The 21625-nt window shown below is 48.1% G+C and overlaps 1 protein-coding gene across 1 annotated transcript in view; it reads right to left on the minus strand.

The window, feature by feature from the left end:
* Positions 1–18840, minus strand: part of CDH23 (cadherin related 23) — a 177989-nt gene extending 159149 nt beyond the window's left edge. The window contains exons 1-2 of the mRNA XM_041427243.1: positions 18771–18840; positions 15582–15659 (exon numbers count right to left, since the gene is read on the minus strand). Of these exons, the coding sequence (XP_041283177.1) occupies positions 15582–15659; positions 18771–18840 (148 nt within the window). The remainder of the gene's footprint in view (positions 1–15581; positions 15660–18770) is intronic.
* Positions 18841–21625: the final 2785 nt, after the last annotated feature.

Here is a 21625-nt window from a genome sequence, read left to right on the forward strand (position 1 = left end):
CAGACACTTCCATGCGGTGTTGCTTTGTGAGCTGCCATCAGCAAGAAATGCACCTCTTTTCTTCCTTTCCATTAAAAGAGAGCCATTCTTCTTCTTTTTTTTAAAAAAAAACCCCTTTTTTAAAGGTTGTCCTTTATTCTAGCCCTTGTCCTTGGCAGGATGCAGATACCCTGGCCTAGTAACTCCCATAAATTCCTCAAATTTGGGCTGAGATTGTATCTGTGGTTATTAAAGAGCGATAATAAACCTTATCAATCAAGAGGGAATGCAAAAGGAATAAGGGAAGGATTTTCCTAGGAGTGAAAGTGCAAGAAATTCATAACCAACTTAATACCTGTACCAATAAGAGATACTCATGAAGAATCTACTTTAAAACCAGTTTGCCTCTTTCCATAAGAAAAAAAGAGGAGAAAAGGGAGACCCTGGGGGTCCTCCATCTCCTCACCCCAGGTACTTCTCATGCAAAACCCTGCTTCTCTTTCAACTCCACCTCTTGCCTGAGACACAATCCCAGGCTCCTCAGGTTTTGGGACACCTGTGGGTGCCCTCAGATGAGTTTGTTGTCCCATCTGTCCCTGGTGTCCCCTCACAGGCATGGCCACAAGCTCCCAAACGACTGATGAGCCTGCACGCTGTTTTTGAGCAGCTCACGTTCCAGGCAGGATGACAGACCTTGGGAACGTGGGCATTCATCTGGAGATTTACAGCCAAATCTGTCACGCCTGGGGGAGCTTCTTCCCCCCAAGAACTGTGCCTGAAGGTCGCTTTTCCCCGGGCAGTAAGCTCCAAGAAACTTTAGCAGCCACCTTGGCTGCCACCAAAGGGAAAGCAGGGGATGGGGATGGCTACCAGATAATGTGACCAGCCTCAGGGCACAAATTTCTCCTGTATATTTTATTTATATATATATTTTTTTAATTATATATATATGTGTGTGTGTGTGTGTATATATGTATGTATGTATATAAAAATATATAATAAAATATATAATAATGTATAAGATATTAATATTCTATAATATATATTTATATTCTATATTAATCTTATATATATTTATATTTATGTTTATATTTATATTTATACCTATATCTCATTTTAAATATTTATAAATATATAATATACTTATATATTCTATATTATATTTATAAATATACATTTATACTTATACATATTTATTATATAACAATATATAGCATATATAGTATTATATAGCATATATTTATTATAGAATTATATATTCTATAATAAATATTTATTAATTATTATTATTAATGTTTATATATTCTCCCCTCCTCACTAAGGCTGATGACAGACACAGGAGGAGCTGCTGAAGAATAACAAGCCCAGACATGTAAGGGTGCAGTGAGTCTTGGAGAAGGCAGAGGGAAAACACCTTCCAGGAGCTGCCGTGGGCTGGGTGGCAATTCCAGGCCAACAGCTAAAGGAAAAAAAAAATACATCAAATAAACCTTCCCAAACCAGAATTAGCTGGGCAGCTGGACACCAAAACTGGAGGCAAAGCCCACCATGGACAGGGACGAGAGCCAGGACCACGAGCAGCTCCCACCTGGACCTCCTGGGATGCCCCAAAAGGATGCTCTGGGATCCACTGCTTTCCAGGAGAGGCTCTTCTCTGCCAAGCCCTTTTCTCAAGGCCCCAGACACCCAAAGAGGAGGGTGTGTGTTGGGGAAGATCCCTTGGACAAGGCAAGAGCTCTCCTGTCCTTCTGCGAGGCGCCGGGACGGGCTGGTGGTGCACGCGCTGCTCACAGAACAGATCAATTCCGACAGGGAAGGCTCCTGAGGTTTACACTCAGGGCAACACGAATAAAACCAGTGAATCATTTATTCAGTCAATTCTAGCCATCCCTAACCACGAGCTGTCTGACAGCAGCCCACAGATTTCTCTAGTGTATTCTTATTTAAGGCAATAATCCCTGTGGATAATTCTGAGACTCCGGCTTGTTTAGAAAGCGCAGACTATAAAGATGTTTCAGAGATGTTTCACATGTTCACTGCGCCCTTTCTCCCCTTGTCTGAGCCCATCAGACCAAGTTTACAAGCCAAACAGGGATAATTCCAAATCAGGAATTTGTTTTCTCTTGGCACTCTTGGCAACATCCACAGAATGCTCCTGCCTGTGACCTGGGTAGGAAGATGACCTGCACAGCACCGAAGAGATCTGCACACAAAAATTCTCTCCCCACAAACATTTGCAACACTTGTTCAGCTTGTCCCAGGATCAAAGACGAGAGAAAGACCCCCTAGAGTGAGTCACAAGACCATGGATGGTGACAGACTCACTGCTTCACTGTTTGGTGCCTTCCAGGCTGATTTGAGTGGGTAAAATGTATGGAAGGGAACAGGGATAATAAAACACACAATAAAGGCTTTTGAAATTAAAAAGTTTCAGGAGCAAACACTGCACTCCAACTTCCCCTTCAGGACAACTGGAATCCTTTTCTCTCCCAAAGACTTCCCTTGCACATCCTTCCAAGCTCTTTTCCCCTCCCCTCACTGGAGCAGCCAACACCTGCTGCACAGTGCATCTCCCCATCCAGCTCCTTCCCTACCTTCCCAAAGCATTCCCGTGCTCCAGGGCAGGCAGCAGAGGACCACACAGACATTTCCACGTCCCTGCAGACAGAAGCCACCCAGGTGACAAACACATGTTGGGCCAGGAAGAAAGGGGGAGCAGAGAGGAGGCAGATTTGCAGGCTCTGATCCCAGGCGCCTGACCCCCTCCTCTGCCTCGTTATGGATGAGGTAAATTAGCTGTGACACTCATTAGCTGCAGCTCCTAATTAGTGAAAATTAATATTGGTTTTGATAGAAGTGTTGGCTGAAGCTCTCCCAGGCAAAGGCATTATTGACCTTGTTATCCTGTTCAATAGCAAGTTACATCACAGAAACTGCTTCTCATGGAGTCGACAGATTGCAGCTGCCTCCCGCCCTCCACAGCTCCCTCTCCCTTCCCTACCAGCACCAAGGGACACATCCAGCCCCTGCCAGAGCACCCGCAGCCCCATGGGCACCTGCAACCATGTCTGGCAGCATCCCAAGCCTCCCCATCTCTGTCTGCATCCCAAAATCCCAAGCCCCTTCTGACTGATGGTCCCAAGTCCTCCGTGTCCCACTCCAGCACCCACTGTCCCAACAAACTCCAGACCCAGCAGAGGAATTGCTCACCACCACCTCTACTCACAGAAGAAATAAAGGGGAAGAGCTGCAGGGCAATGGCAGTGACCATTTAATAAGGAAAGGAACAGAAGCAGCATTCCTTGACCTCTGGGATTCCCCACCCCTGGAGCCTGGGAATCCCATGGTGGCAAAGTACCAGACACCAGTAAACAAAAGGAAAATACTTGCCACCAAAGTTATGCATAAAAACCCCAGCACGGTGCATTATTCACACATTAATAACAATAAAGATGTCAGGCTGCCAGATAAGAATTTAATCTCCTTCAGAGCACAATTAAGGATGCCATTATCCAACCACCTGGGGCCACTTGCACACGCCAGTGGGTTTCATGGAAAACAGGGATCAGCCCCTGCCTGGCAAAGCAGCTGGCCCTGTCACCCCCTCCAGCCAGGGCACCCCAAATACTGACCTTGCACCTTGTTCAGAAGAGGCTGTGTGCAGATCCGTGACAGGAAAACTTCTTTTAAAGAGCACTCTCCACTCCTGGGAGCAGCTTTCACATCCCAGAGAAAGCTGTCCCTCTCCCTGCCTGGATAACAGCACTGGCTGCAGGATGCACCAAGAGCAAGCCCAGACCTCCTACAGCATTTGCTGGTCCTGGGGTGAACTTCTACGTCTGGGGGCTGCAGGGGGGATTGCCACCACTGGAAAACAGATTCCAGCTGATTTTACAATGGAATTGTGCTTACATCAAGCACAGCAACTTTGCCTTTTGAGATGAACTGATCAGCAAAACAAAAATTAAAAACTACACCCCCAACTTAAAATCTGGAATGCAAAATCAAGCTCCTGGTTTAAAATCCATGGAGGTCTCCCTCTCTCCTAGGAGACACCTTTCCCATCTATATCTATCTGCCAGAAACTGCCTGTGGAGCATCCCAGCCCCAGTGAAACTCATTCTCCTGCCACTGTTCTGTGAACTTCCAGGATGCTGCCAATTTTCATGGCTCCACCAGATCACCCTGTTGCAGTGTGACGAAACCAGCTTGGAAATCTTTTTTTCCCCCATACAGAGCCTCAATTTCTCACTGTTTACCCCAGCCCACCAAAACAACAACTTCTGGCTGATGCTCTCTGCAAGCTCTCACTCTGCACCTGATGGGAGCACAGACAATTTTTCCAAGACAAAGAACAACTTGCAAATCCTGGCTTTTTTTTTTTTTTTTCCCCACCCTTCATACCCCTAGGAAAGCTGCTGGGAGAGATGTGGAGGCAGGATGCTGCTTTCTGTGTGGTCCCCTCACTTCTTGCCTCACCAGACAGCAGTGCTCCTTGGCAGGGAAATGCTGCTTTATCCAGCAGGATGTGTTTAATTTGAGGCTGCTGTCATGTGGGAAAAGGTACATTTCCAGAGTCAGGGTTTTCTGCAGTGCTCTTACTTATTTTACAGTCTTCTGCCACATCTTATTCCTTCCCCTCTATTTCCCAAAATCATTAGTAACAACCATTAATCTCTGCCTGGGATGATGCTCCTCGCTTCTCTCCATACCCCAAATTGTTCATCTCCCTTGGACTTTCTGTATTTTAAAATCTTTCCCCCCCACCCCTCTACTTTTCAAATTAACTGCTTGAAACCAAAACAGCAGAGCGAGTAAAGCCACCACATCACTGTTTATGAAAGGATATTACGTTCCACGACACCAGCTCTCACCTCAAAGCTAATAATCAATTAGAAAGGAAAAATAAAAAGGTTTCTCCAGATCCAGGTACCAAATCACCCTCCTAATTGCTCACAGGCAGCAAGACAACCTCTGTGATACAATACCAGAGCAGGCACCTGACAAAGCCATGCAGATGAATGGAATAAAATTGAGTTACTAACCATTAAATGTCAAGTGTTTGAAATCTCTTCCCCTCGTGTACCCAGCAATATTAATAAATCTTTAAGAGAGGGAGCGCACTGAGCTTTTTCACTGCTCTGACCAGCGCTGCAAATGGAGCAGATGTTTCCACATCTTTGTCCAACAAGGCTTCCTTTCCCCCCCTCCCCAAGTGGGTACAGTTAATTCAAAAGCCATCAATGCACCTGTGAAAAATGTGTATTTTATGATTGGCTTTTTGCAAATATTAAAATGAATGTTACATGGGTTACGTTAGAAAGTTATGCTGTATTAATTTTCTTAAGTAGTGTGTTAAATATAGTTTTAGATTATAACATAATGTTAAAATAGAAACTATGCTGTGTAAGATACTTTTTTTAAAGAGAGAACTCGCACCAAGATAGCAGCCACAGAGAAAGAGAATTTATTGCTCTCTTATCAGAAGAAACTAACTTCTTCCCACCTTGCCCAGCCCTGAAGATGCTGTCAGGATGCAGAGGAAGAAGTTGACACTGATCAAACAGAATCCTTTGTTTGAATAGAATTTATGCATTGTGTATGAGGTGTATGAAAAGCAACAGGCTATTACTTTTAAGGGTTAATCCTCTCTTAACATGTGTCCTTTTTCGGGCTTATTTTGCCCAGAAAGAGGTACCCGGACCGGACTGTCCGTAACTCTTTGTTTTTATCGTCTCATAGTGTCCTAAATCCTAATTGCCCAAATTTTTATTACTCTTATTACATTACTATTTTTATACCCATTTTATTACTATTAAAATTTTAAAAACAAGTGACTGGCGTTTTTCACATACCCCAGCAGCCTGACAGGAGGAACCCATGTATTAACTCCCCTGCCAATCAAGCACATTAAGCCATTCAGAGGCAGGAACTGTCTTAGCACACACCTGAGAAAAATCAGTTTAAAAGTCGGGGAACAGGGAGGGGATGGAGCCCTGCAGCTACACTGAGGAGACCCACACTCCCCAAAACCATGGAAAACGAGGTGAAACAGGCTGCCCAAGAGGTGGCCCTGCCACCCATGCAGTCCGCACGGTGTGCCATTGTCCTGGGTTGCCAAGGAAATTGTATTCTATTTGCCATCTGTATGAACTCCTGTTAACTGGGCAGTTTTCCTGATCTCTTCCACACCCAATCCTCTCTCCAGGAGGACTTCTGCTGATAACAGGCTATGGAATGTCACTGCATGGCTGTAAGAACTACAGCATCCACTGGGAAATGTGAGCCCAGAGGGAGGAGCCAAGCATTCCTGCCTGGATATAATCTGGAGTTTCTGGAATGCCAGCACGTCTTCTCCACTGCATTCCCAAAGGAACAGCTGCCTCTTCCACTGGAACTTCAGAGGAAGGCTACACCCTTCTACAGGATCCCTGCTCCAGCAGAACCACACCTGACACTCCAGGAGGACTGCAGCCACAATTCCAACGGGACTGTACCAACACCCTGACCAACAGGTTGTGTTCTGACTTCTGTCTGTGTTTTGATTTACTACATTGTTTATTTTCTTTTTTATTTCCTTCCCTAATAAATAACTGTTGTTCCCATATTTTTGCCTGAGAGCCCCTTAATTTCAAATGTATAATAATTTGAGGGTGGGGGTTACATTTTCCATTTCAGGGAAGGACCCTGCCTTCCTTAGCAGACACCTGGCTTTCCAAACTAAGACAACCATGGACCAACATCCCAGCTCCACACAGGGGATGCTCAGCGGGACAGCAGCAGGTTCCCAACAGCTGCACTCCACAATTCCTCAGTTGTGGATCCATTTCCAGAAGAGCTCTCTTCTGCCTGCCTGTTTCCATTCTGTTTCCCATAATGGACACTCAGTAAATTCTCCACATTTTAATTGCTCTGATGACTTTGACTTTGAGGCACGTGAGGAGAAGCTGGACCTTCCTTAACTCCTTGTTTTTGTTGATTTTTTTCCCCTTGGCATTTTTTTTTGATTGCTTTACATCAGCAAGCAACAACCATCAACTGGTGTTGGTGGCAGATAGTTTGATTTTTTTTTTCTTAAAGAAAAGGTCTTCCACAGTGCCCAATTATAGAAAGTTTTAACTGAAAGTTTTCTTCACTAGCCTGAAAAATCTATAATAAGAATCATTGTCATGGAATGGTTTGGGTTGAAAAGGAGCTTCAAGTCTGTCTTCTTCCACCCCGTGACGTGGGCAGGGACACCTTCCACCATCCCAGGTTGCTCCAAGCCTTGTCCAACCTGGCCTTGGACACTGTCAGGGATGGGGCAGACCCAGCCTGCAGAGATCTCAGATGTGCCAACATTAGAAGCAGAGGGTAAAGGAGTGAGGTTTAGGGTTTTTTCCCTTCTTTTTTAAGCTCACACCACCCAAATACATCAAGTTTCTGATCTGGCAAAACACAGCATGTTCATCACTATATGCAACTAGGGTTTTTTTTTTCCTGATACTGAAATCACAGCTCACCTTCCCCACTAAAAATAAAATTATGAGTGTGTGCAAATGCAAGTGTTTCCCTCCAGCACAGGGAATGACCCTCGGCTAATAATATTCCCCTAGAACATGAATACCTCCACAAAGGTACAAACACACTCATTAATCCCAAATTTTAAATGTGTATACATATATATGTCTCCTAACTTGAATATATACACACATATCCATACAAATGTGCTTTTCCCCCCTCCTGTAGTTTTTATTTTTTTTTCTTTATCAGTTTTGCCACCCATGTTAATGTCTCAAATCAGCCTGGAAGGCCCAATTTTCCTGAGCTGGAGCAGTGCTGACATCCAAGCCCAGGCATTCCAGAGTAACGAGGACCAGGGCACAGCCAGTGAGAAGCCAGCCCTGTACAGATAATTAATGCTGCTAAAGCCATCCCAGACATTAAAAATCACCCCAGCCCTCATTACCCAGCTCCCACATCTTTCTCCCTCTCCCTGGAAAGGGCTTGGCCCCCGTGCCAGGGCTCAAAAGGTGGCAAGATCAAACCTCTGGGTGGTTTGATGAGGAGCAAGGTTACCCTGGCATGTTAATGAGTCCATATTGCAAATATACTTTCTTCCTTCTCCCTCTTCCCCTTCTTAAACATGAGCATTAATGTTACTGCCTATTAGCAAAGCAGATATGAAAGTTTAAGTGATTGATGAAGTGATTAATTTAATGATGCAGGGTTAAGGGTTTGGGTGGGAGTGGGGCTTTTTCTTTTTTAAACCTTAAGTTTCCTGATGTTGAGAATAACTAATTTTCTAGCCTTAAGTTTTCATTAAAGATGCTGTACTTTCTGCAGCTCAACAAGTAATTTCATCAATGGGCCTTCAAATGACAGAAAAAGGGCTTGAGTTGGGGGAGCTGCAATCCCCTTCTCGAGCTCTCCTCAAATATTGCTGTTCATTAGGGTGCTCAGCACACTTAGAAACGAGGCTGCTCCTCTGAAGGGCACTCAAGAGCATGAAAATTTGGTTTTAGGCAGTAAACAGCCATTGGGTGATAGATAAACACTGAAGAGGAAGGCGAGGTGGCCACAGCAAGGGAGAATCTCAGCAGTGGCCACAAGGAAGCTCGTGAGGTTCAAAACCAGGCAGTCTCCCCCACAGCCAGAGCCTGGAATTCCTCTGGAATTACCCTTCCTAAAAGGCCAAATCAATCCTGCCTGCTGCACACAGGTGTTTGCTCTCTGGGCAGCCCACCCAGCAAGCAAACCAAGCGGTTTAGGGTGCTCCAGAGCTTGCCAGCTCGCCTTATTTCTGTCAGACAAACAACAAAAGCAGCTCTGTGGGGTTTTTTACCACTCTGAAACACAAGCTCCTGTGTCAGTGCCAACACCCCTGGTCCCCAAATTCTGTAACCAGGCACAGGCCAAGTGTCACCGTGCACTTGGCCCTTGTTTCACCCCTGTTTGCCCTCCCAGCTGGGGATTATTTACACGCAGCAGCTCTGCTAAGCCTGAAGTTCAGCAGAGCCACTCCCACAGCAGAGGCAGCCTCCTTGTCCTCTCACAGAGTGGTTTGGGTGGGAGGGGACCCTTGGAACCATCTCCTTCCAGCCCCCTTCCACAGCCAGAGACACCTTCCACCAGCCCAGGCTGCTCCAAGCCCTGTCCAGCCTGGCCTTGGGCACTTCCAGGGATCCAGGGCATCACCATCCTGACTCCTAAAAATCCACCTCATCTTGCAAGCCCACCTCCAGCTAGGCCTAAGTGCTGGTCTAGCTGAAGCCCAGCTTTGCAGAGTAGAAGGAAAACCCTGAACAAACAGATCTAAACACATGGCACTGCTCTCCTTGGCATGGTGAAGGGTCTCCTGGCTTTCAGCTCCCACCTTCCTCCCATCTGCACACCCCCTCGTCCTCCTGGCCGGGCAGGGGCTTTCCTGTGGAGCACTTCTGGAGCTGTGGCAGCAAACACACACAGTACAGGGATGGTTCTCCCTCCTGGCTGGAACTCCTGCACTGCCCCAAGCTCCCGCTGTTCCTCCTACAGCCTGACTCCCCAGAGGCGTTCATCCCAAATATTAAATCATCCTGAGCCCCACCTCCTTGTCAACCAATTAGCACCTCATTAACAGTGTGCCACTCGGGTGCTTTCTGCTCTTGCCACTACGACTTTTTGGATTTTTGGGTTTTTTTTTTTTTGTTTGGTTTTTTTGGGGGGTTTTTGGGGTTTTTTTTTTTTTTTTGTTTGTTTGTTTGTTTTTTGGTGGGTTTTTTTTGTTTGTTTGGGGTTTTTTTTGTTTTTTTTTTTCTTTGGGTTTTTTTTTTGTTTGTTTTTTTGTTGTTGTTGTTTTTTGGGGTTTTTTTGTTGTTTGGTTTTTTTTGTTTTTTTTTTTTTTTAATTTATTATTTTATCTTTAGCTTCAACACCTAATTTTGAGCAAGAGGGACACAAGGGCAGGTACATCCCCTTTCCAGGAACATGAGCACCCCCCTGCAAGCGAGGGGGACACCAAAGGGAAAAGGGTCTGGTGGCCCTGCCGTGCTCAGATGATCACAGTCCTCCACCCAAAGCTGGCCCCTCTCCTCGCGCATGGATGTGAAAAATGCATATTTTATGGTTGGCTTTTCGCAAGTATTAAAATGAATATTGCATGCGTTATGTTAGAAAGTTATGCTGTGTTGATTCTCTTAAGTAGCGTTAAATATAGTTTTAGATTATAACATAATGTTAAAATAGAAACTCTACTATTATATAATGTTAAAATAGAAACTATACTAAGATACTTTTTTTAAAGAAAGGACTCGCACCAAAACAGCAGCCGCAAAACCTAAATCTTTCAGAAAAAAAGAATTTATTGCTCTTTTATCAAAGTCTTCCCACCTCGCTCAGCCCTGATGATGTCATTAAGATTAAAAAAAAAAAAGTTGACGCTGAACAAACAAAATCCTTTGTTTGAATAAAATTTATACATCATATGTGAAGTATATGACTATGTAATAGGCTATTGCTTTTAAGGGTTAATCCTCTGCTAACAGGCTTATTTTGCCCAGAAAAAGTTACCTGGACCGTCCGTAACTCTTTGTTCTTATTATCTCTTATAGTCCTAAATTCTAATTGTCCAAATTTTTATTACTCTAATTGTATTACTATTTTTATAACCATTTTATTACTATTAAACTTTAAAAAATTAAAAACAAATAATTAGTGTTTTTCATTATGGATCTCTGAGCTCTGAAATGATTTAATCAGCCCAGAAGCAGGCAGGGGTCAGAGAGCCAGCATCTTTTTTTTTGTCTTTTTTTCCTTCCAGTGATGCATCTGGAGGAGCCTGGGCACAGCTGTGGGATCAAACAGCCCCTGCTCAGTCCCACACTGATAACCATATCTTCAGCAGCAGCTTGAGTGGCCCAGCACCCCCAGGGACCTGTCCTGGGTGCCAGAGCATCTCCCTGTGCAAAAGGCAGTGTTGGAAGGGATGTTTGCCTTGGAAAGGACAGTGTGTGAAGGATGGAAGCCTTCCCTGCCTGGAGAAGAAAAGCCTTCTGGGCCAGTCCTTGCCTAGGACAGAGAATTAAATCAAATCGTCCACAAATATCAGAGGGATGTGCTGCCTCAGATCCACGTGAGGAGTCACCACGGAGCACCCTGCCTGTGAAATACCACGCTCCTCTTTGGTTTTCTTGTGAAATAATTGTGTCCCAGCAGGCAGGAGGTGTCACACACCAACCTAAACCCTTCAGTGGCCACTGGCCAGCAAAGTGCAGCCACTCCTCAGTGGCACTCCAGCATCCCTGGCTCCTCTTGGGCTGCAGGGAGAGCCACAACTCCAGGGGCAGCGCCTGCTCCAGCCCATTCTGAAGTAGATCTCACAAAGAGCAAGGTTCAGCTCTGCCTCTTCAAATTTAGTGCAGAAGTATCCCTGGCCACAGCATTTGCCAGCTCAGCAAAAGCTGCACAGAGCAAAAGGAGGGCAGAGCAACCATGAAATTCCCTGTCAGCCATCCATCCATCCATCCATCTGCCTTGCTCTCTGAGCACGGTGCACCCCAGGATGGAGAGCACAGCCCAGGCTCCTGGGAGAGCCAGAGGGAAGGAAAAGGGGGCTCTGAGCAGCAAGCACAGCTCAGGTCACTGGACATGGCACTGCTGAGGCTGTCCCTCCTCGCTGCTCCTGACCTGGGACTTGCTGACTTGGGGCTTCTCTGTGCTCCCAGGGTAACTTGTGGTGCTGAGGCAGCTCTTGGAACCCTGGATGCTGAGAATTTCAGACTTTCTGTGCTGAAGGGCACAGACTCCCTGTCAGCCATCCATCCATCCATCCATCCATCCATCCATCCATCCATCCATCCATCCATCCATCCATCCATCCATCCATCCATCTGCCTTGCTCTCTGAGCACGGTGCACCCCAGGATGGAGAGCACAGCCCAGGCTCCTGGGAGAGCCAGAGGGAAGGAAAAGGGGGCTCTGAGCAGCAAGCACAGCTCAGGTCACTGGACATGGCACTGCTGAGGCTGTCCCTCCTCGCTGCTCCTGACCTGGGACTTGCTGACTTGGGGCTTCTCTGTGCTCCCAGGGTAACTTGTGGTGCTGAGGCAGCTCTTGGAACCCTGGATGCTGAGAATTTCAGACTTTCTGTGCTGAAGGGCACAGATCCCCAAGAGAGCACTGCATTTGACCTGAGGCGGTAGAGAAAGCTTCCAAAATTGACAGAACTGAAATTATAGGTGTGTAGTTTGAATAGAAGTGCAGTAGAAAATTTACTAGTTTAAAGTTTTAGGATATAGTAATATATATAAAGCTAAGATAGACATTTTAAGGTGGTAGCTAGTCCTTCTTCTTCACCACCTTGTTCATGAGTCTGTGGAGTAATTTTTTGGGTAGTATTTCATAAGTAGAGAAATCCACATTGCAAGACACAAGAGATTAGTTGTTAGGTTAAAAACAAAAATAATTTGTCATTTCTTAATTAAATAGTTTTTCTTTAAAAAGCCTTGTAAAGATAGATAAGGAACCGTTTTGTAGCTTGTCAGTAAAACACTGTGAAGTTCCCAGCTTGTAAGACTGTGATATGAACAAAAAACAATAAACATCTAAATCTAAGCACAAAATACCATCTCAAACACTTGCAATTCCAATCCTCACAAAAACTAAAAAGAAAATAAAGAGGAGAGGAGAGGAGAGGAGAAGAGAGAAGAGAGAAGAGAGCCAACAGTGAGTGGTGGCCCATGTGAGGAAGGAATTCACGACCTTCAGAGGCAGCCAAATTTGGGGGACACAGGGCTCACCAGTCCCAGCAGGCATCCCAATGAGCTGCTGGGATGGAGAGCTGAGAGCCTCGGCTGCAGACATTCCCATCCAGGAGTAAGTAATGGAATCAAACAGGAGCCTAGGCAGGACTCCTGTGGGAAACCACCTGGGTGAGCATGGCCCTGACACGACACGGCCTGAGGGCAAGGCCAAGTGCATGTTATCACCTCAAGTGCAGTGGGTGAAGCGTTTCCCACTCTTTTAAGACAACATTATTCCAGCTACGCCCGAAATGTTCTCGCCAGGATGGAGGGAAGTGGAATTACACTCGTCTGAACGGCCTCTTTTGTCACGCATTTTGCAAGGCGTTGAGGCATGAAAGCTTTCAGAGAAACCTGGGTGAATCCAAGCTGGGTGGTTATAAGGCTACTTACAGGGCTGACATGATGGATCATCTTCATTTCCCCACTCCTGTCCTGCTCACAGCAAATCCATTTGCTGGGCAATTAGACTCCAGTCATTACATTATGCTAAGAAGACTCCTTTGGCAGCAGCAGGGACCCTGACCAGGAGGAGCCTGGAGTGCTGCCTGCCCATTCCCAGCTATTGTAAATGCAGGGAATACCAACAAAGGCAGGAATGGTGAATCTGATTCCATGTTCTCAGAAGGCTAATTTATTATTTTAAGATACTATATTATATTAAAGAATATTATACTATACTAAAGCATACAGAAAGGATACTTAATGAATGCTCAAAAGATAATAATGAAAACTCATGACTCTTTCCAGAGTCCTGACACAGCTTGGCCCTGATTGGCCAATAAACCAAAACAACTCACAGCAGAATGCAGTGAAACAATCACCTGTGGGTAAACAATCTCCAAACACATTCCACATGAGCACAACACATGAGAAGCAAATGAGGTAAGAACTGTTTTCCTTTTCTCTGAGGCCTCTCGCTGCCTTTCATCTTCCCAGGAGAAAAATCCTGGGGGAAGGAATCATGTTCAGACATGAATCATGTTCACACGCAGCTGCTGGCAAATCCAGGGCTGCAATAACCCCCGTGGCAGCAGTGTCATCTTCCCAGCCCATGTCACTCACCTGGCATCTACAGCACCCCTTGCCCCTCCAAAAGGTCTGGGATTAAGCAAAATGGCCCTTGGGATGATTTTGCTTGAGGCAAAGAGCAGCAGGATGGAGATGGACAGTCATTCTCTCCTGCACACTCTTCTCCCGGGAGGTTTTATCCAGTCAGTACTCCCATTTTCCAAGTAAAACGCAGGGTGACAGAGCTGCTGGCAGCTGGCAAGGGCTCTCCATATCTTGTCCATGCCACCACAACCCAACTAATCCCCATCCCTCCTCCTCCAGGCATCTCCCTCCTTCTCCTACAATTCCCTCCCCAGCACCTTCCCAGAGCTCCCACCTCCAGCTCCCTCTGCACGTGTGTGTGTGTGTGTTCCCATTACTTCTGGGTGAAATAACTGACTACAGGGTCAGTCCACCTGAAAATTGCTCTCCCCAGACCTAAATGAAACAGATGGGCATTGATGATGTTTTGGGAGAAATTAATCAGCCTGGACCGGCGGCAGCGCCAGCAGCTCCCTTGGCCCAATCTCGCCTAATGAATTCCGAGCTCTCTGTCTTAATAGCTCCTGACAAGACTAATTTACTCTTGTAAGTGATTAGAGGGGGAATGATCTCTTAATTGTTGCTTAAGATTCCTTTTGGCACGGCAGGCAGCAGGCAGGGAGCTGCTGGCTTTGGAGAGAGGGGATGCTGTAGGGAGGCATGGGCGCTCACACAGACCTCAAAAAAATACAAGTTGTTTTTTTTTCTCCAGGAAACAGGCACCACACACAGTTCTGCTCCTCACACTCAGGACCTCGGGAAGGTGTTTCCAGATGCTACCTTTTTTTTTTTAAAGTTAATAAACCTTAACTCAGAAAACACCTACCAACAGCAGGAAACACAGAAACAACTGTGTGTGTCAACACTTCCCAAGCTGACATTTCCCTCCGGTGCATCTGGAAACAAAATCTCAAGGTGCCAATATTCTTAAGAGTCAATTATATACATACACACACGGTGCAATGCAAAGTTTAAAAAAAAATTAAATTCAACTTCCAAAGTAATTCCAATAATGACTTGACTGGCATAATGTCTCACTGGAAAGCAGGCTGCAGGAAATCTCCCTATTTTCCGACAAAATAGGAGTTCAGTCCAATTCCCATGAGGTATTTCAGGCTCGAGTACTTGGAGGGCAAGGTGCTCCGTGAGGAAGCATTTCCATTAAGCTGTTCCCAGCCAGCTCTGGCTCTTGCTCCCTTCCCAGGGCTTCTCTGAGGGTGAGCTCCGTGCAGAGCTCAGCCACCACGCTCACCATCCACCCAAACCAAGACTCCACATCCTGCCTGCTTGCTCAGACACCACCCCAAATCCCACAGGGGCCACCAACAGGCATTGGGGACCAGCAGGGGACCCTAGAAGGGACAGAAGGCTCAGCTGAGCAGCCACTGGAGATCTCTCCAGGCCCTCAGCAGCTGTGATGGGCATGTGGGTGCACTACGAGCCCTTCCTTCAGGAAGGTGCTGCTCGGGCTGGAGGTGCCAGAAGGGACCTCCACAGGCTCCATCCCAGCCTCCCAATCGATTCCTCCCCCATTAAAGGCCAGTCAGGAGCCCTGATTGAAGACCACAAGTTTAATGGACTGAGAGCCCGGGAAGGCGCTGAGAACGACCGGTCGATTTCTGCATTTACGAAAAACCGATCCCCAGCTAAATAAAGAAAGAAAAGCTCCATCTGTCAGTCAAAAGAAAAACATTCCTCTTCCATACTTTTCCACGGCGTGAGGGCAGCCAGTGCCCATCCCACTTACCCACAGGTGTGTCCTCGTTGATCAGCAGGTAGGTGTCAAAGAAGTAGTTGATGAAGTATGGCAGGCGATTGCCCTGACCTGGGAAGAGGACAAAAACAAGGAATTGTTTCCCAAGGCTGGGAAGGGCTTGGGAATGCTCACAGGGCACCGTAAAAGCTGCCACTTCCCTCCACCAGCCTTTCTGGATCTGGTATTTTCCAAAAGGCAGAGGGGAGGGGGAAAGCCGACAGCACAGGGACCGGGAGCATCAATTACTGGTTTAGCCCACGATTAATACCTTTGCTTTGTTCCCACAGCTGAGAGCCTTTTGCCTTGTCAGCCACCCCAGCAAAGCCCTGTTCTCCTTCCCTCTACCATCACCGGGCTGCCTTTCCCTCTAATTGCCTCCTTTCACCTCTAATCACCAGGCTCACTCCTCTCCACTCCCGCTTCCCGGCGCTGGGAGCTCCGCGCCTGCCCCTGGCCCTCAGCCTCATTAGGGGACAGAGCCAAGTGCAGAGCACGTAGGAGAGTGACAAAGGCAGCCTGAGCCAGGGAAAGAGTCAACCAGGAAGGATCTGCTGCGGGGAGAGAGCGCACAATTATTTCCCAGGAAGGTTTGGTGGAGCGTGTTCAGCGTCGCACCTCAGGAAACCAGAACAGACCAAGCCTCAGCAGCCTCTTTGCCTGCCGAGCTCCCAAAGGAAGGAGATGCTCCTGAGACCTTTCAAACGCAGGTCCCAGGGGTGCATGCCACCAAACCAGGTCCTGGGGACAGGGGCACGGGATGGGGGAGCAGCCCAAGCTCCCCCAGGGCTCCCTCTGTAAGAAGACATGGATTTCTCAGCACTGCCCTCTTTCCTGAGGCACCAGGTTGGTTAAACACGCTGAGAAATGGGAAAGCACTGGAGGCAGCGCTGTTGCAAAGGCACATTTAAAACCCAACCTCTGGAGTTAAGCACCTGGAAAGAAAATAAAAAGGTACCTGACAAAAATGGGTTATTGGAGAGCTAAGGGCATCTCCAGAGGCTTGGCAGCACACTTGTCACTGCCTGCCACTGGGGCCAGCAGGCTCCAGGGGGGGCAAATGGGGCTAAACCACCCCCAAAGCAGCCCTTGGCACACAGAATTCGCCTCTGTAAAACCTTTCTGTCTCAAAATACATTTCTTAATATCACCAGCACGCTAAAAATAAGTTGCACTTTCCAAATCCAGCTGCAGCAGGTGCTGGGAGGCTCCAAACCAGCCAGCACACGGGATCTGTGTGCTCTGGAGGAGGGAGACCTGCACCTGGGAGCTGGGAGCTGCTGAAGGAGGGTCTGGAGGCAGGACACCTCTTCAGGCTGCAGCAAATCCCAGGATAAAGCTGGAGTTTCTTCCTCAGAGATTGCCACAGCCACCCAGTTCCACCCTGGGATGTGCCATCCCTCAGCACAAGACGGGGTCCCCCCAGCACAGGAAGGACATGGACCTGCTGCAGAGACCCCAGAAAGACCCCACGAAGATCTGAGAGAGCTGGGGCTCCTCTGGGCTGGGAAAGCTGGAGAAGAGAAGGCTCCAGGAAGACCTTGGCTGGTGGAGATCTCTGCTGATCTCCTGCAGTGGCCAGGCAGGAGCAGGGAGGCTCCACTGCCACTCCAGAGCTGAACCATCCTCTTCTAAACACTCCAAGCCCACTCAGGCTCCACCTGCCCATCACATCCCAGCTCATGGCTCCACCAGGAGCTCTGCAAACCTTCTGGGAAGAGCTGCTCCGTCACCTGCAGTGCCCAGGATGCGTGGCAGGGCATCCATCCCTTATCCCCATCCCAGGCCCAGCAGCTGTGCCAGCACTTGCTTATCACAGAGATGGCAGCCCAAGCCCTGGGCAGAGTTTAGGAGAGAAGAGCTGGAATTCTGCTGAGCTGCAGAGCCTCCAAATCCCTGGCTCCACGTGCTGCCTGTCCAGGGCTTTGCAGTTTGTCACTGCAAGGAGGGAGCAAGTCCCCAGCTGGGCAGGCAGAGCCCACTTCCAATGGGACAGAGTTGCAAGTGACCTCTCAGGGAGGTAAAGGACTTGCTGGATTGTCTTTTTCCCTGATTTGCTCCCTTTCCAGAGGAGCTGCAGCTCCAGTGAGGCTCTCCTTGATCCAACACGACACCAGAGGGAGATTGACTGCGCCTGTCACTCTCGGCTAATGTCATCCACTGACTGCTTAATCAGGCTGCCAATCTGGGCAAGCCATCTCCAGGCTTCAGGAGGGGAAAAAAGGGGGAAAAAAGCCTCTATTCCAAAGAGCACAGTGCTATCAAATGGACACACACTGGCTATTGTTTATCAGCAAGATACAGGCACCCTCTCCCCACACCAGCACCCAGGGGGGTTAGGCCAGTCATGTAACAATCCCAATTTTCATGGGGCTTTGCTGTGCATTTACAGCTCCTGTGCACCCTGTGATGTGCCAAAGCCCGTCCCAAAAGGCACATTTTCTACACCAAAAGGCCATTGTCCCACCAGCTCCCTGCCAGAAGCCCCAGCGCCAGGAATGACCCAGAGCATCAGTGGAAAGAGCTTCTTGTGGAGGCTCTTCTGGCCCACAGCCCTGCCTTTCCCTCCATCTGGAATTAGAAAAGAGGTTTTGCAGCTTGGACAGGAATTATTTCCTCCCCCCAACACATATTTAAGCACAGTTCAGGTCATCATTTTGCTGCTGAAAGCAGGGGGAGAGCCTTGCCAGCAATATTCTGCTGTACACAGCTAACAAGCTTCTGGTTTACATCCCTGCCTGTGATCCCTCCCTCCCTCCCTCCAGTTTTCTTTGGGTTTTATTGATGTGGATTGACCTCGTGCCAGGTCCAGCACCAGCTCTGCCTTGGTAAATCCACATCTGGAAGTTTCCAAGAGCAACTTTTCATGGAGATACCCCAGGAGCATCTCCTCCTGCTGGCTCACCAGCACATCCTCCCTTCTCCAAGGCTCTTTCCAGTCCCACCTGCCCTCTCCCAAGAGGGGCCACGTGTGCAGCCAGTAAGGGCTGCAAGAAAAGTGGGAGCATGATGTACAGGTCCCCACGATTTCCTGGGATGAAGATCTGATGGAGGCAAGAGATTTGCTCACCCCCAGCATATGTGCAGCTCTGCATATTCACAGAGAGACCACAAGGAGCAATTTGTCACCTTTGTACCCTGCAAACACAGCCCCAGGCAGGGAGAGAGCAGAGACACACCTACCTGGAGAGACCAGCTCCAGGAGCAGGAGGAGAGGCAGGAGGTTGGCAGCAGCAGCCACGGGATGCTTCATGGTTCCTGTCAAGCAAGAGAGGCAGCGTCAAGTCCAACACTGACAGACGTGACCTGGTGTCCCCAAATCAGGCTCGGGGTGCAGCCCTGCCCCAGGCTGTGCCACAGGGGAGCCCTCAGGACATCAGTGCTGTGCTTCAAACATCCTCTTGGTGATGGAAACCAGGGTTCACCTGCTGGAGGTGCTCCATTATTTCCTTTCTGCTTCCCCAAGCTGCTCTCCAGTGAAGGAACGAGCCACGGTGGCCTCAGTGGCCAGGAGAGGAGCAGCCCCAGCAGCAGAGGCAGAGCTGCTGTGACCCAGGAGTGACACAGCAGCGAGCTGTCAGCACCCAGATCTGAGATGGTTTGGCAGCAGCTTGACCCAGAACCACTGCAGAGGCACCAGGATTTGGGAGCAGAGCCCCTGGAATCTCTCACCCCACCTGGGTGGCCACAGAGCAGGAGCACAGGAGGCAGGGAGGCTGCCAAGTCTGCCCTCATCCCAAATTTTCAACAGAGCACGCGGCTCCCCATGGCTCTAAGGACACAGAATAAAACAGCTGTGGGGCAGTGGAAAGAATTCCCACCAGGGACAGGAGGTGACAGCCAGCTGAACTTCCCTTCACAGCATCCTGTGGGTAGAGTTATCCCCGCCCAGCTCTGCCCCCCTCTCAGAGATTCCCTCCTGCAGGAGCTCCAGAGCAATAGCTACACCTATTTTATTTTTACTGATGGATGTGTCACAGAAGACAGCTCGTAACAGCTCTGTCACCGCAGAAAGGGCCTGAAATTCTAATTTCTCCTGCTATTTTGCTACAGAGAGCCTCTCTGGTGTGAAGAGGTCTGTGCCTAGACAAGAAAAAAGGTGCTGTGGTGTGTTTTGTGCATCTTCAGGTATTTCAGTGCAAGCCTGAGAAAACATTCAGGTGCCCATCACTCCAGAAAATACAGTCAGGACAGAAGAGTTTAAACCTCCACCCCACAACAAGTTTCTGACTCCTGCTCAGTGTCAGCAGGGCATCCAAAAGCCCAGTTTCTAAACAAAAATGGCTACTTGTCCCAGAGCCAGGCATCCTGACAAGCCCTTTAAATCCTTACAAAGCAGAATAGACTCTTGTGATTAAGAAAAACCACCAACCATCTCAATTTTCCCCCTGCTTTAATAGGTTTTGGGGAGGAAGGAATCTCAGCATTGTTGTTCCAGACCCCTGCACCCAGCAGAGAATGCAGAGCCCAAGCTCTTGGTGCTGCAGCCAGAGAGGATGAGATGGAAATGAGCTCCTCTGCCTTCTGCAGTGCCAAAATGCCAGAGGAAAACACTAACTTTCTTCTCAAACAGCACCACTATCAGCCCAAGTGAGCGTGAACATTATTTCCCAGCTTCACAGCCCGTGTTTAAAAAGCACCAGGGCAGTGGAGAAACAATTTATGTGATGTAGGAATAAAGGCAGCTGACAGCATCCCCTTTCGAGTGTCATGATAAATCTAAATATTGGATATTCCAAGTCAGTCACTTCATTATGTCAGTAATTGCCTGAAATGCCATTTAGATTTTCTCTGTCTTCATTAATATTGCAGCTCTTCACTGGTTCTTTGAGATGGTTCACTCGAATACTGCGCATTTAAGGAACAGGATCCAGAAGTCTCTGGGGAGAACTTAAAAAATTGTGACTAAGAGCAGATTAAATTGCACCTTGTGCATGAAAGAGGCTCTTTGGAGGAAGCACTCGCTGCAGTCCCCAGCATGATAATGTCCCTGGGAGCTCAGGTGCCATCTCCTCCTGGCTGCCAAAGCGCTGATGTTAAACCAGAGGTTTCCCCATCCGCTGGCAGCTGCTCCCCAGGAGCTGCAGGCAGAGCCTCCAGAAATGGGAAGCTGAGGAAACACCACAGTGCAAACAAATCCAGGGCTCCAAAGTTCAGGAATCAGCTCAAGCAGAGGTCTTTCAGCCTGCTTGCTCCACATGCCTCCTCCTTCCCAAGCCCGGGAAGTGGCTTTTTGTCACCGTGATATTTTCTGAAAAATCCCTTCGCCAGGATTTTTTCTCCTGGGAAGCTTCAGCTTCTCCCTGTTTTGCTACTTTGGAATGTGATTTGGAGAATGTTTTCCAAGGTGTGAATTGTTTTAATTTAATGGCCAATCATGGTCCAGCTGTGTCGAGGCTCTGAGGAGTCACAAGTTTTTATTATTCATTCTTGTTAAGCCTTCTGATGGATCCTTTCTCTAGAGTTCAGTATAGTTTAGTATAGCATTCTTTAATATAATATAATAAATCAGCCCTCTGAGAACATGGAGACAAATTCATCTCTTCCCTCGTCCTGGCCCCCCACAAACCCTACAGCTTTTCCCCTGCCTCAAAGCGCTGCTGCATCCCTAAACGTGGCAAATCCCACCTGCTGCATCCTGGCCATGCTCCAGGAGCCTCCTGGCACCTCACCTCACTGCTCCAGCTCTCGGGGTGCCTCAACAGCACTGCCAGGCTCTGCACCTGGACTGGTTTATTTTAAAATAAACTTTACTGGGGTGCTGCTCTGTGCGCACACGGAGCACGGCATCATCTCCGCCCGAGCTGCCCTCCCGCTGCTCAGCTGGCAGAGCTGCTCCACGCTGGCACCTTCAGCTACCCCCAAAACCCCTGTGCCTTAACCCCAAACCCGGCCATCCCTTCCCCAAACAGCACCGAGATGCCTGAGCCTCAGAATTCCCAGCTCCAGCCTCTCTGCTCACTCCACGCTGTGAGGAAGAAACGGAAGCGCAAATCAAAGCCTCCCAAACGGCTGCCATGGCAGGGAACTGGCTGTGC

Source organism: Onychostruthus taczanowskii, unplaced genomic scaffold (genome assembly GCF_017590055.1).
Source record: "Onychostruthus taczanowskii isolate IOZ18803 unplaced genomic scaffold, ASM1759005v1 scaffold98, whole genome shotgun sequence".
NCBI classification, from domain to species: Eukaryota; Metazoa; Chordata; class Aves; order Passeriformes; family Passeridae; genus Onychostruthus; species Onychostruthus taczanowskii.